The sequence below is a fragment of the Cotesia glomerata genome, linkage group LG1 (genome assembly GCF_020080835.1).
Source record: "Cotesia glomerata isolate CgM1 linkage group LG1, MPM_Cglom_v2.3, whole genome shotgun sequence".
NCBI lineage: Eukaryota > Metazoa > Arthropoda > Insecta > Hymenoptera > Braconidae > Cotesia > Cotesia glomerata.
The window spans coordinates 25,340,280-25,356,689 of NC_058158.1; the positions used below are offsets into that span (position 1 = coordinate 25,340,280).

The 16,410-nt window shown below is 30.2% G+C and overlaps 1 protein-coding gene across 2 annotated transcripts in view; it reads left to right on the top strand.

Moving 5' to 3' along the window:
* The window catches only part of LOC123264423 (mannosyl-oligosaccharide alpha-1,2-mannosidase IA), a 174,393-nt gene that overhangs the window by 107,613 nt on the left and 50,370 nt on the right, over positions 1-16,410 (top strand). Inside the window, exon 2 of one of the 2 annotated variants that reach the window (XM_044727719.1) lies at positions 12,875-13,634. The exons of the other annotated variant lie outside the window; for it this stretch is intronic. Within the exon in view, the coding sequence (XP_044583654.1) occupies positions 13,266-13,634 (369 nt within the window). The 5' untranslated portion in view covers positions 12,875-13,265. The remainder of the gene's footprint in view (positions 1-12,874; positions 13,635-16,410) is intronic. 2 annotated transcript variants of the gene reach the window in all.

Consider the following 16,410-nt stretch of genomic DNA (forward strand, 5'->3'; position numbering starts at 1 on the left):
TTTTTTTTTATTTTCTCGATACTAATTATCTTTTTCGTCGATAAATAAATAATTGGATAAAAAAAATTATCTGCAATAAAAAAAATTGTTTTGCCATTATTAAATGATTTGTGAGTAATTTACAAAAAAAAATTTTGTTTCATTGATGTTTTTTAATTTTATCAGGCAATCCATAGAAATAATTACAATGATGAACACATGCAAAGCAAATAGAAAAAATAATGTCTATATTTTTTTTGAGGTTAACAAATTTATGAATATTAGATAATTAATAACATAATTAATATAGTCAGATCGAAATAAAAAACAAATTAATTTACAGAACTATTGACACAATTTTCTCCATCATCATTTTTGCCTCACAATATCTTGCGAATTAATGTACTGATCTAAAATTTAATTAATATTTGTAGCTTTTAAGATTTTAACCATAATAAAATTGAAATAACTTTCCTGAATTTTTCTAATATAATCTAAAAACACGCCTATATAGGCCTATACTAGGTATAGTCCTGTTAATTTAAGAACTAATAAACTGTTGAAAATGAAATGCTAATTTGACAATAGAATATTATGAACGGGAATAAAATTTTCTATTACATTTACTCTGTCGAAATATTGATTTCTGTTTTATGTATATTAACTTTTACCACATAAGAATTTTTATCATTTCAAACTAAAGAGTTTCAGAACATTTAGAGTAATTTTTTCGTTTCACGGTAAACAAAAACTCTCTTGTGATAACGTTTTTAAAAATTCAGACAACTCTCGCAGTATGATAATAACCTAATTAATGCTAATATTTACTCAAAATGATTTCCCATGTATATCAAGAATATGATTAATAGAATTTTCTCTTTGTAACATTTTATTCATGATTTTATAAACAAGTTCAAGTTTCAATTCAATACAATCGTATTTGCGAAAGAAACATTCTTGGTACAATGGTCAAAATAATCACATTGCTCGTACTTTCAAAGCACGTATTGCGATTTAGTTTTCCAGAAAATTGTATTCAGTGGGAATGCTGACACATCCGGCGTATGAAGCTGTATCCCACATATATACTTTATCTTTATCTCAACTCAAAACAAAATAGCTTTGGTAAAATAATAAATAAATAAAATAAATGTTTTTTTCATTCAAAATATACAAATATTAATATTGTGAATCGGATAAAATTTTACTTTTAATATTTGATATGTTTTAGTAGTAATCGATTAAACATTCAAGGTTACAAAAAAAGTAAGAAATTAAATTTAAGCAATAAATTTGTTATTTAATTCGTCTTTTTGTGCGTTTTTTCACTACATTACACTTTTTATAAAATATTGCTCATCTTTATTTCTACTCTCTTTTACTTGAAAAGTCATTCACGTGAACGAGAATCCCCGTAGAATAATAGCCCACTTGGCATTGCTAGACTGGGATCTCTTGAACCGTAATTTTGATTCACGACTCCAGTAAATTATTGCACTCTGTCTTGTTCGTTCTACTCTCTATTTTTTCTATTTCTATCTCTCTCTCTCTCTCTCTCTATCTTAACAATGCACCACGAAAACTATCAAAGAAGTATTCAGAAATATCTTTTGAAATAAAATTCGATGAATACTTTACAGAATGGAGGAAAAGTATGATTTTATTGGACAAAAATCTATAACAAAGAAGAGCAGCTTTCTTTTTACTTAAACAATAGATTTTACCGTAAAATTAACGTTTTTTTATTGCATTACTGTCTTATTTACATCATTTGTAACAGTTGATCTATGATGAGGAAAAGTTTTAAGTAAGCTAATTTTGTTGATCTTATAAATTCAAAAGTTAGTTACAAAAAAATCAAACGAAAACGATTGAGAAAAAAGAACGTGATTTAAATAGGATGCTATTCTGAAAGTAGTACATAGATCAATGACTCAAGAAGTAAAATAGGTCCACGTGTTCCTCGCCATTTGAGTACAACGACTTTTGGATTAACGAGAAGCACTTGCAAGCCAAACGATGCGGCAAAAGACGCGGCCAAGAGTGACTCATCGATCCTGGCACGATTACCTGTCTTCTCTTTCTACTTTACTTCTATGCATCTGTACATTACTTTTTTGTTTTTCTCTATCGTTCTTTTCAATTTTTTTTTTTTTTTTGTAGCTAAATCTTTAGCAATTTCCATCGAAATGCATTCATAAAAAAAAAAAAAAATATATGGATGATAGAAAATTGATCCGCATAAAATTGTCAGGACCAACAGGTTGCATTTATTTTTCCATTTATTTCTATAATGTTCTTGCTCGTTATTTTTTTTTCTCTTATTTTTCATCTTATACGTCAATTCAATGTACATTGAGTGCCTAAACGACTTACTCATGAAAGATAAATCTAAATTCGAAGCACGATACGGTTGTCCAAAAGTGGCTCACTTGTCGACGTCTGATGAAAGTTTGATATGGTATACAATACGAAAAGCAAAAAATACGTACGACAGTGATCATAGAAACGTCACTTCTAGCGCCATTGTTGCTTAAAATCACCGATTTTAAGGTTTGAGAAAAAAATTTCCAAGAAATGAGTGAATAAAAAAGAAAGGGAGAGTTTAAAGGAGTGAGATAAAGAATGAACGACGAAACGATCTCGGAACTACACGTTGAGCAAAACGTGCTTGTCGTTGAGATACGTTCCCAAGAGAATTCGTGATGCGAATCGCGATGAATGGACGGACGTTACGTTACGTACTATACGTAGAACGAAAGATGCAGTGAGCTACTAATAAAACAAAAAGAAAACTCATGAAATAAAAAAAAAGTGGCGAGAATGTCTGGACTTCGTAAACGACACTCAACGGGGTAATGGTCAAATTGTTCTCTCCAAGATATTTCTCTTATTCGTTTAACGAGAATACTAAATAAACCGATGTGTATACTGTTAAAATCGATACTCTAAATGAAATTTTCTTCAGCATAAGTGATAATTATAAATTAAATAGAGACACTAGAATGGTTAAAGAAAATAAAATTGTTTTTTCGCGAAAAAAAATAATCGGTAAAAGCTACCGATTGGTAATCGGTAGAGGTTACCGATTTTTTTTTTTGGCAGAGGCTACTAATTCTTTTTGGTAGAGGCTATCATTTGAAAATCGGTGGAGAGAACCGATTTTTTTGGTTGAGACAACTGATTATATTTTTAGGGGAGCAAAAAAAATAATGAACAGTTACAATTTTAAATTAGTAATTGTTTGCTGTTTGACCTCAAAGGAGTAATTTTTATTTATTTAAGTTAAAAGTAGAATAAAGTTCTAATAATAACGATAAATGATAAAAATAATTTTCGAAGAGTCTTTTAATTAAAACTTTAGATAATCATTCTATTTAAAATTTTTTCCGATTCATTACCATAGTTGGTAACATTTATTTTTAGTATTTTTGAGTAAGTAGCGTTGCGATACCAATAAATCGCGTGCCAATTGCCAAAAAGGCTTACAAAAATTATACGCCCTTTTGGTTTTGCAAAGCCAAAAGGGCGTATAATTTTTTTTTTTTGGTGCCAATTGTTTTGTAAACATGTTCTAAGCCTAAAAATGAAAAAAAAATTTCCAAAGCCAAAAGAGTTTATGTCTCAAGTTATACGCTCTTTTGGCTTTAGAACACTGAAAAATTAGTGATCTAAAACCAATAACGTTTAAAATTTTCAAATGGTGATGTGTTTAAACGCCGATATCTTAGCGACTTATTCCTCACGAAATATCCATATATAGTTCTTTATTAATTGTAACGTCATTCAGTTCCATATTCCACATTGTAATATATTAAAATCGTGGAAACTGTCATGTGCCTGAGGAAGTTGCACAGTAAAAAATTTTGCGTCATTGCGTCAAAAAATTTTGTGTAAAAAATTTAACACTTTTTTGTGTAAATTTAACATTTATTATGTTAAATTAACACAGAAAAATCTTGAATTAACACAAAAAAGTGTTAAATATTTAACATAAAAATTTTTGACGCAATGCAAAATTTTTTACTGTGTGGTGATAATCAACGAAACATTGCACTAAAGTGAAATGAAGAAGTCAATATAAAACAATAAATTGGTCTGATTAACCTGATTTTAAAATATTTTTTATTGAATTAACACGTCTAAAAATTTATAAGGTATAGTTAGATAGATGTTTCATTTTAATTGTAAAACTCGCTAGAGATATTTTATGTTTGTTAACATTTATGATCACGATATCCAACTATAAGTGACTACATGCTTATCAACTATGCTATCTCACAAAGTACCTGTTAACTATTCAACTAAAAGAATAAATCCACTTGCATACATAATAATAATTTCAGAGTTTCTTAGTGTTCTACAAAGAGCCATATAACTTCTTGTGAACAAGAGTATTACTGCAAGAAGCTGATTCGCCAATTCTGATGCTCGTCAGTTCGTCAACGACTTCATAAAACGTTGAGCTGGATCATTAAACGACTAACCAGTAATATAAGGAGTGATCTTCAATCAAGACTTCGCAAATCATCAAACTTTATGACACGACTATTTTATTTACTTTAAGAAATTTATTTCTTCTTGAATTACTTCCGAGAACTAATTTTTTAATTTTTTATCTCAATCTTAAGCCACTAAAAAAAGAGGTCTCCCGGGGAAAAAAAATTATATATAATTATATCTAATTATATATAATTTGATCTAATTTTATATAAATATATATATATATATATATATATATATATATATATATATAAAATTTAATATAATTATGTATAATTTATATAAATATATAAATTTATACATAATTATGTATAATTTATATAAATATATAAATTTATACATAATTATATATAATGTTATCTACCCGGAGAAAAAAAATTTTATATAATAAGATATAATTATATAAAATTATATATAATTATACAAAACTATCTAAAAATATGTATAATTTTATATAATTTTGTATAATTATATATAATTTTATCTAATTATACATAATAGTTAACTTAAAATTTTACATAAATATATAAAATTATGTATCATTTTATATATTTTTGTATAATTATATATAATTTTATCTGCTCGGGGAAAAAATTTTATATAATAAAATATTATTGTATAAAATTATATATAATTATACAAAACTATATAAAATTATGTATAATTTTATATAATTATATATAATTTTATCCAATTATACATAATTGTTAACTTAAAATTTTATATAATTATAATTATGTATACATATAAAATTCTATATAATGTCTGAGCAGAATTTTCTGAAAATTCACAAGTTTTCTCAATTTTTTCAAAATAACTCAAACTATATTGGAATCACAGAAAATACAACTAATTGAGAGTTTGTTAAGAACAAAATTCTCCACAGATATAATTTAAAACATTTTTCTATTTGTTCATTAATTTAAAAAATAGAGTGCTTCAAAGCTGCACCAAAGATACAGTTGACAACACGTTTGAGAAATCTAATGTAATTTTTCAAATATAAAATACTTTAATATAATCAGCGTTTAAGTTTTTTTTGGATAAATTTTTACTTATTTTGCAAAATGTTGAAAAAATCAATTGAAAAGGACTTTAATTGTTAATAAAATTTGACCAAAGTATCCCACTACGATCTGACTTACGTTAAATGATCATGAGGGCAAAGTAGTTCCTAATAATTCGACCTGCTGTTATATACATAGTAAAATAAAAATCAACCCTTCTTTGTTAAATTTTCCGAATACTAGTTAATGTAAAAAATCAGTCGAATAGCCCAAAAAAGATAGTCAATTTTACGTGGATTTACTCGATTAAATAGCATTACCTTCAATTGGACTCAGGAGGTTGTTTCTAGATAGTTCAACAGAATATTATAAAATTCCAGAACAAACTGAATGACGATCACTATTTGTTAATTAATTATAGGCAATTGAAAAAATGCTAATTGAGTAAATTCTTCTTCCGAGCTAATTGATTTTAGATTTTCGAGGTGCAGAAATGAATTGTAGAGCTTAAAAAAAACCAGTGCCCATCCACATGTTACCTAATCTAAGCTTTATACATTAATGTAATACATTGTTTATTGATTTTCTTATTTGATACATATCGATTTGATATATAGTGATATATGTCGACATTCTTAGGCTTGAACAATAGTAAGTGAGTAAAGTTTCTTGTTTGACCATTCAGGAATAATAGCTATTTATTTGCAAGTTTTGACTAACGGCGAACTTCAAAGACTTTCATCTATTTTAAAGCATCCACGTCTGACCAATAGCACAAAAATTATAAACAATTCAAATTTCAGCCTAGTTTTATGAAGAAATGATTTAACTCTCGGGAAAATATTCGGATCGCCTTGGAATTTTAACAGCTCACTCCTTACATAGGATGATTTATATATAATCATATAAAATTATACATAATTTTTTTCACCAGGGAATAATTACAATAAAAAATAAAGGTTAACCATAAATAACAGATAAAATCAACAATCACAAATTAAAACTACTACTTCTGTGAAGCTCCATGAAATATTGAAGAATTTTATGGAATTTTAATAAAAACCTAGCCTATCTTGTGTTTCAATTCAAATAAAATAAAAAATATCCCGCAGCTGTATCGTGTAATGCGGATCAGTAGTAGCGCGCAGGACTGGCAACTAGAAGAACTCGAGTTCAAATCCCGTCGACACTCAGAATTTTTCATCAGATATTTTGTAATTACAAATTACCGTAACTCCTATTCTTTCCCGCTTCACAGCATTATTTATATTTGTAAAAAATGCTTGCCGTAAGATGGACGGTGTGGCTTAATGTTTATAGAATAAGCGAAAGGAAATTTAGTATAGACCGGATAGCTCAAATGGTAGAGTAGCCGATATGTCTTCGGAAGGTTCTGGGTTCGATTCCCAGTCCGAGCTATCTAATAATTTTTTCTCGCATATTCTATAAACTCAAATTAAGATGATCCGCTCCACATTCCTTTATCAATCCTTTCCTACCAATATCCCGTTACCTGAATGTGGAACGCTTCACGTAATAATTACCGTAACTCCTATTCTTTCCCGCTTCACAGCATTATTTATATTTGTAAGGCTACTCTACCATTTGATCGCAAATATTCTGTGAGGCCGAATTCCTACTTATTTTTAATTTAAAAATTAAAAAAAAAATTTTTATAAAATTTTTTTTATATAATTTTATATAATTATATATAATTTTATATGGTCAAAACGCATACATAATTATATATAATGATTTATATAAAATTATGGATAATTTTTTTTCCCCGGGTTAACAATAATTTGTCTGATATTTGCAACACCTATATACGTTTAAAGTCATTATGTTAAACTTGAAATAAACTTGATGAGACCAAGATCTACAGTCCTTCATTACAGTGAAACACCTTTAATGCTTCAAGTTCTTGGTTTGTTAACTCAGGCTATATGAAATTATTCACAAGTCTCTGAATCACTCCGGTAAATCTGATAAACTACTACACATCCTCATACCAATTTACAAGCCCTTTGTTTTGTTTAGTTTTGAATCTACTTTGAGTTTGAACTTATAACTCTCACCTATTAGAACTAAATTTCCTGAAGGAAAATCGGGACTATTTATGAAAAGGCTAGTTCTCTTCTCTTGGTCACAGCCTTGCTTTCATCAAACTTCACCTTTTACGACTATACATTCCAGAAGTTTGGGATAAAATCAATCGTTAGCTATAGATCTTCGCTATTAATGGACCTCACATTACTAATCCCTATGTTACATCCAACATAAATTTTATAGTTGCTGTTAGCTTCCCAAATTATGATCCTATTATCAATATCATGTAAGTGTAAAGAGATACTTTGCAGAGTATATGATAATATTACCCGACTAAATTCTCTTAACGCTACAATATTCATGTAAGGAAATATTATGTTTAGGTGAAAATAAAATCTTATGATTATGAGCTTGAGACAATACAGTACTAAATACATAAGTCAAGGTGATTATTGCATCAACTAAACTGATGAAAATCAATTGCATGAAAATCGGTTGATTCATTCGGAAGATATTGCAATTCAAAATTTTGAAAAAAAGGTGATTATTTTTTTGTTTCAACAATATCTGAAAGTATACATAGAAAAGGCATGCCTTGTTTTGAATACTTTTTTGTCAATTCCTGAGACAAATTATTTGCTCAGCTATATACAGTCTGAAAAGAAATCCTAATCAATACACTTAAGAAACGTGAAATTTTCGACTACCCAAATTTGCCGTTTATCTAATCAAAATACGCAGACTAAAAAATAAACAAACCGGTGACGTTAGCCAAGTGGTCTATTGAGGCGCATGGCCTATAGAGCACTTGGACTGACTCACCGGCCAGGCGTGGGTTCGAATTCCAAACTCATCTTAGAAACCAGCTTAGTTGAGATTCGACCCTTGCCACGAAGGTTAAGATTTTCACAACCCAAAAAGACGCCAACGTACTATTCCCAACAGTTAAAGTCGGCGATATTACCACAGCAGTTAAAACCGGCTCTAAATAATAATTAATTTAAAAAAAAATAAATAAATAAATAAACATAGTTAGTTCGTTGAAAAAAATTTTAATAAGACGTTGATGTAATTTTTCTTTAAACTTTTTTATGCCGTAGTAAAAAAAAAAAAAAAATATATATATATATATATATATATATATATATATATATATATATATATATATATATATATATATATATATATATACTATCTGTTACCCGCCCGCTCCGCTGGGCACTTTATAGAATTGTATTTTGAGATCTAGACTTGAAATTCAATTGGAGTATTGTTCTGACTTGCACAGATTCAAAATTCTATCGGATTATAATGTCCATTGTAACTTTCAATGTGCAATCACTATAACATTCCCGTGGCTTTCTCCAAAAATGAATAATCATTTTTGGATTAACGATTTTAATTTTCGATTTTACGAAATCTCTTGAAATGAATAGCCAAATTTCTTTTCCACATCTCAAGTGTTTAGAAAATGTTTTCATTTTAATCTGTTACATTCCCGCGATCCCGTAATAAGAACAATTCATTGGTTATGTGATCAGCAAAAATAAAATGTATGCAAGATACTTAGTCCGTTGACTATATAGCTACATGTAAAGTTAAATTTTAGAAACCTTACAATGACTTTTTCGCCGCTGCCAAAGAGACGATTGTGGTAAGAAAATATAATTATTAAAAAAGGAAAATATTTTAATCCGTTGACCTTGGAGGCCATCCCTGTAATTACCTGTTTCTCTTAAGATTCTATCAAATTTTATATCTGTAGGAAATATATTTGAAGAATATGAATTTTTTGACAACTATCACTCCCGCACTCTTATGTGAGAGAGAAATTTCGTAAGATCCTATTCGAGATGATTTTTACATTATAAATAAAATATTCCAACAAAACTTCGAGTCCATAGAAACTATTGTTTTGAAAAGAGAGATTTTCATCGTTAACGCCTCCGCAGTCCCTTTTGGGGTTGGAATTTGATAAAATTAATTCTTAGCTGAACTTGACATGATACATGAAGACTCCCACCAAATTTGAAGTCTGTCGAAGTTATACAGTTTGGAAATTAAAATTTTAAATTTTAACACCCACCCCCGCAATTGCTATCGGAATTAAACTTTATTGAAATCTATTTTGAGATGATCTCTACAGGAGAAAAAAAAAATTTCTACCAAATTTAGAGTTTTCAGAAGCTATATTTTGGAAACGAACATTTTTTATTGTTAAAACTCACTCCCGCGATCCTTATTGGAGGTGATTCGTTGTAAAATCCGTTCTTCATTTCTATATCACATATAGAAGACTCCTATTAAATTTGAAGTTTATAGGAGCTATAGCTTGGAAATTAAAAATTTTAATTGTAAATACCCACCCCCGCAAACCCCTGTGGGGTGAGCTATCGTAAAATTTGATACCCCTTTGTGGGTGGAATTTCGTTAAATCCGTTCTTAGCTGACCTCTACTCGGTAAAAATAATATTCCTACCAGATTTCAAGTCTCTAGGTCTTATGATTCCAGAGATATCATGATGAGTGACTATATACGTGGAAATCTCATATATATATATATATATATATATATATATATATATATATGTGTGTGTGTGTGTGTGTGTGTGTGTGTGTGTGTGTGTGTGTGTGTATGTGTGTGTGTGTGTGTTTTTTTTTTTTTAGGGGAGGGGGAATCCTTTTTACGGATTCTAGGCATAGCTGTTTGGCCTGGATATGTGGCGACTCGACGCAGCGTCATACTAACTCGACACTAACGCCCCTACCCACTAAACCCTAAACCCCTTTCTCTTCTATCCTCTGATCCCCCATGGTACCGCCGTAAGGCATTTCTTCGCGGGGGGAGGAATTAGCTGCCGCTCTTCCTTCTGGTGGCTGTGTGTGTGTGTGTGTGTGTGTGTGTGTGTGTGTGTGTGTGTGTGTGTGTGTGTTTATTAAATTTATCGAGTATTGACTTAGTTGATTTAACAATAATCCAATAACTAAATCTAGAAGATTCCGATTTCTCAACTCCACCTTTTCTTGGTATAAAAAAGAGTAAAAAAGGTAAAAACTAAATTAAAAAACCTTAAAAGAAAAAGAAATTCCCATTGGAGCCGGCTGCAATATCGTCCCCTAAAGACGGATTTTCGCGAGCTGCGGTCAGCAACCTTGGAAAATGAGGCTCTAGGGCAACGAATAAGAGAAAATGAAACGAATATCATAGATACTATAGTCGTTGACTATACGTACAATCTCTTTCTCAATACTCGCGTGCATCTCTTTCAAGATATCATCAGCATACGATTCAGCAAACTTTTATACTTCATTGGATTGCTTACTACAATCCAAGTGTATCTGTTGCTCTCTCAGCATAATGTGTTTATGCTATACTATACTCGTAAACTTTATTCGAACCACAAACTAAAGCGTGCACGTGCATTTCTCATTGGTTTATACTCTTTACCATCTATCCCGATCTCTTTTTCTCCTCCTCTTTCTCTTTATCTCACATGAAACCTATATATAAATATAAACATATCTATAGGTATATCTATTGTCCCAACTTACCGCAACGACGACAAAATACAACAAACTGCACTCAGTCTATCAGAGATATTTATCACCAAATGACTTTCCGATAGAACAAATTGTATGCATCGTTTTAACTTTTGCCAAGTCAACTTTTATTACAATATATATGACGCTATTACTAAAGAAATATGTCCTTTTCTCCTAGGATAATTGTCATTTAAACTATCTCTTGAATTATTCACCTCAAGTAAATTCCTAATCCATTTTCTGCCTCACCTTCCAGCTTGATTCATCTATCTCCATTTACGAGAAATGCATCAATTTAAACCAAGAATTTCATTGACCACTATTAAGAATTTACGACCTAAACTACTTCTCTTCTGTCTTTTAACTCATTTCAAATGTCTGTATTCACAAACTACTACTTGAGCTTACTTATTTCTTCACGTCGTTAATACACGGAAAAAAATGTGAAAAATTTTTTAATTACTTTACGTTTTCTCTCTTTGATGTTATGATAGTCGGACGTTACATTTTATATATCAAATATTTAAAGTAAAGAATAGTTGATTTTGACGAACAGAATTAAAATTTACAATATATATTTTCACCTTTTTTATTTCTTTTCATTAAATTTACTGTTATTCATTCGGAGTGAATTTTTCGGATAATGTAATGCCACAAAACAATGAAAATAATACCGCATACATTCATATAAAAAGTTTTATAGAAACAAGAACAACAGATGTTGTTGATTGTCCACACCATTGAGCAGTTATCAAACTTTTATATTGTACTTGAGCATAATAATAAATAAGATCACTGCGTTGATGCTGAATCGTCGCTATTAGCTGTCTGCTGTTGAAAATCTCACTATTTGCTGTATACTTGACAAGAAAACTATAAAATATCTAAACATGATTCTTTATATTAGTTTCTAGCCTTATTGTTATCAATAATTTTTTTCAATGAACTATACAAATAACAAAATAGTCATTTCGATTTTTAATGCATCATTTCGTAAGTCATCATAAAGTTTTACTTTTAGGTACTGTTATTACATTTGCGATATAGATACAGATTCTGAGTAAAAATATCTTTTAAATTAACAAAGAAATTCTTACACAGGTTCTATTTTTTTTTTGTTTAAGAGAAATTGACGAAGCTATAATGGTTGGGACCGGTTCTTAACTATTTTATTTTATATTTTTTAGATGTTTGATAAATTTCAAGCTTCCTCTTATAAATGTGCGTATGGAGATTTTAAATATTCTCTCAAAACCTATATATAAATGTCTTTGATCTTATTTTATGAAATATCGAGTGACCTTTTAAGTATAGATGCAACGAGCTGAAAAATTATCTGAATATCGTCTGCTAATCGTATATTTCACTTGATTGCCCCGAACGCTACAAATCCGAGCAAATAAGTTGTTATACATGGAATTTTATTTGGACCGTTTGTAAAGATAAATCAATTGACAACTCGAATAGAGTAGAAAAATAACGTTTAACGTTTAACCAATCAATTGATTTTTCCTATATTTAATTATTTTTATAGTTCGATAAAATAAAAACAAGCAGACCTTGTGCCGTGCTTTTCACGACGAGTGATCAAAGCTACGAATTTGAATTTAATCTGGAACTGTTTACTTTTCGATTCACCTCAATACTCTTAAACCTCTGTTTTAAAACGATTAAATCGATAGTTTTACCAATTAAAAAATTTACGCAACGATTTTTTGAGTACCTGCCATTTGTTTTAAACATTTTGAAAAAAAAAAAAAAAAAAAAAAAAAAATGAATTTATTTTTTCACAGCCTAATTGACAAATGATCCATCGATGTAAAAGTGAAGAAAGTTGAATGCTTGTGGCAGAAACTATTGAGACAACCATCAAGCACTTGGTTACGGTGGTTTGCCAAGGGGTCACGGACAACAACAACAGGTGGTCGACAACGAGTGACTGAGTGACTTTAACACGGCCTTATATACCCGTAATAATAATCAGCTTATCGAGCATCAAAATAATAATCCCACACGACACCAAACCAACAATCAACGCAAAGTAATTGATAAAAACTAGATCCAGAAATTGATAAATAAATTAAACCCATAAGATTAATAAGCAACGCCAATACGACTGGACAAAGCGAAATACCGGTTGAAAGCCGGTCGTGGTGGCGGTGCGAGTGCAGGTGCCTTGACGACATGCGACTGATACAGAGGTTAGCGATCAGCGGGCTGCTCTCAGTCATGTTGATCGTACTACTAACTGGTACGTTTATAACACGTCGTGATCTTATAACGAGTGTTGTCGATCGTGGAGTAGGCCCGGAGGAACGATCTGAACAAATAAATCCAGCATGGGTCCAGGACAATGCCATTGCTGATCCAGAGCATTCACGAAACGATTTCAAAGAACGTCGACCCGTCAATGTCAGACACAGACCAGCTGATTATCTCGAGCAGTCTTCAGCAGTTGCATCACCTACCGATCCTATTCCCGTTTATCTTGTTAAACTACCAAATCCACCACTAGATGATATCACCAATCAACGACGCGAAAAAATCAAAGAGGTTTGTCTTTTTATTTTTTAAATAAATATTTGAATAAATAATTGTCATTGGTCATGATTATGAATCATGACCAATTATTACTTATCAATGATCATCATTCAAATTATGGAGAAGAAAAATTGGTGACCGGTAAGTAGAGTAATACATTAATCAACAGTCTAAGAGAAAGCTTTGTAGTTGAACGTTAATTGGCTGAAAGTGCATGAATAACAATTAACAATCCTTTGTACGAATTATAGTATCGACATATCCATTACAGTGAGCATCTATATAATCATTGATAGAAAGAGACAGTACACCAGAGAACCGGTGATGGGGTAAATGTTCATCGGTTCGGAAGCGCAATCAATCGTCAAGAGATTCGTATATATACACTCAGGAAGTTTGGTAAACCGTAAAACGAGATGAAGCGGCTGAGTGAATAGCACTATGGCTAAACGCAATTAACAGTCAAGATGAAGTTGGCTTTATATCTCTCTACAGGATGACTAAATGTTTATAATTATATATACCCTAATAATTCGAATTCACTCATAAAATTAGGCGCGATTTACCTCTAACTTCTTCTAAAGTTTATCCGTAGGAATTTTTTCTTTTTAACTAAAAAAAATGAAAAAATCTTTGTCTTTAACTATTGTTTTCAATACAATTTCAAGATTACAGCTATTCGGTATTCTGATAGTAAATTTCAAGAAGATGATTGTTCTAATCATTTTTAAGCTAGCCTACTTTTTAATTTTACGCTGTAAACTGTATCGAAATTTTCGATAAAAAAAAATATGATTGGAAACATTCAAGGTATTGCTACAAGCGTTCCGTTAAAAGAGTTATCTGTATGGCTCGTAATAGCAACTTAAATAACTGCCATGCAATACATTCTAATTGCTCGTACGATACTATTGTAGCCTCCATTATCATTCTTCTAACCTAATTCTAACTTCTAGACAGCTGAAGGTATATAATAATAACAATCAAAAATACTATATATTTTGAGAGATAACGTTCTTTATTTTTGGCCGTTTAACAACAACAAAAAAACTATATTTCACAAAATCTAAGTTATCAAAAATTCAAGTGTTTATAAAGTTACTATATTTAAAAGTACTAGAGAGCTATTTTGGCTATTCTGAAGAGGATGTCCGTAGATGTTTGTGAGTATGTATTCGCGCGCGTAGTCCAAAGTCTTGAGAAGCTATGCTGACTATTCCCCAAAGGACGTTCATATGACTATGCATCAGTGTAAATATCTTATATCTTTTGCACAATTTAAAGGATTAAATTCAAATTTTCAATATTCTAAAGAGTCTTGCTCAAATTCAATTTTTTTTTTAATTTTAATTTCGATTGAAAATTTTTCAAAATATTCTTAAAAATTATTTCAATACTTTTAAACTAACCAAAAAGTGAGGAATATTGAATAAATCCCAAATTTTTAAGTAATTTTTAACTGGTTATAATTTATCAAGAAATATTACTGAAGATTGAAAGAAAAAATCTAAAAAGTGGTTGGCCTTGCAAGTTTCCTAAGAACTTCCCGCTTTTATCGAGCTCGAAACGCTCGTAGATTTGCCAATTGGTTAATTTTTTAGCTCATCAAGCTTAAAAATTTGAGAATTGTTTCAAATCAACATTTTTTAAGATTTTTCAACAGCAATATCTGTTGAAAGCGTCATTATATTTTGATTTTTCTGGCTGCATAAGAATCAGTTTTTCAAGCTCATAAAGTGATTATAGAGTCTTGAATCGATTGGTCAAAGAATTTGAAAGTTATCTCAATAAAACTTGTCGCTCATCATAATAGGTTGATTCTCTCAAAGATATTAGGCGACAAAATTTTATTTACACACATACAGCTGGACGTCTTAAAACGGTGCATAGATTGCAATAAATTTTTTTTTTGTGATGTCACTTTAAATATCTATCAGGTAATTAAATTTCATTTAATTTTGAGCACTTAAAGAGCACTATACAATGATTTATTTCTGTGTTATCATCGATTAAAACAAAAAAAGAAAAAGAGTCTTTTTTGACTTTGTGAAAATAGAGTTTTGAAAACCACTAAACATTTTTAATAAAATGTAACTTGTGGCTTTTATTATAATTTGCTTATAAATAAGTATACTTTTCTTATTCGTAAATCAACATTCGTGTTTGCAAAGAATAGTTTAAAGAAATTGATAGTTGTTTTATCATTTGTTATGATTAAATTTTTGTTCAAATCAGAGAATTATAATTATTTTAATAAAAATACACTCAACTGTTCGCTGTGTTTGTATTTATAGATACATCTTGGCACTTTTAAATAAAAGTCTGTCAAAAAAGGGAATCACACTGAGTTCTCAACCATTAGTTTTTTTATTTTATGAAACACCAGTGCACTTAACACGTTCACAACACTACAACAATGTAGAATATAAGTAGAATAGCTACTTAAAGGTGACACTGAGATTATCCTAAAAACCGTTTCCCTCAAGGCTTATATTTTTCCTCTTTTCACATCCTTAGTCACCGAAAGACTCATTATCTGTCGCTCGGTTGAACAGCAGCAGCAAGCACCAGACAACGAACAAGTAGCAGACGTCTCTCGTCGTCGCCAGCCAATGCGTTGGGACAATGGGAAACGGGCTTTTCATATAATGAGGCGCTAGTTAAGGGCGGAATGTAAAGTAGAAAGACGAACTACATCAGTTCTCTGAAATGGAAGTAAGTGAGAATGTGTTGATATGACAGTACGACAGAGACAGAGACTACTCAAGAACACTAGAGCTTAAATTTT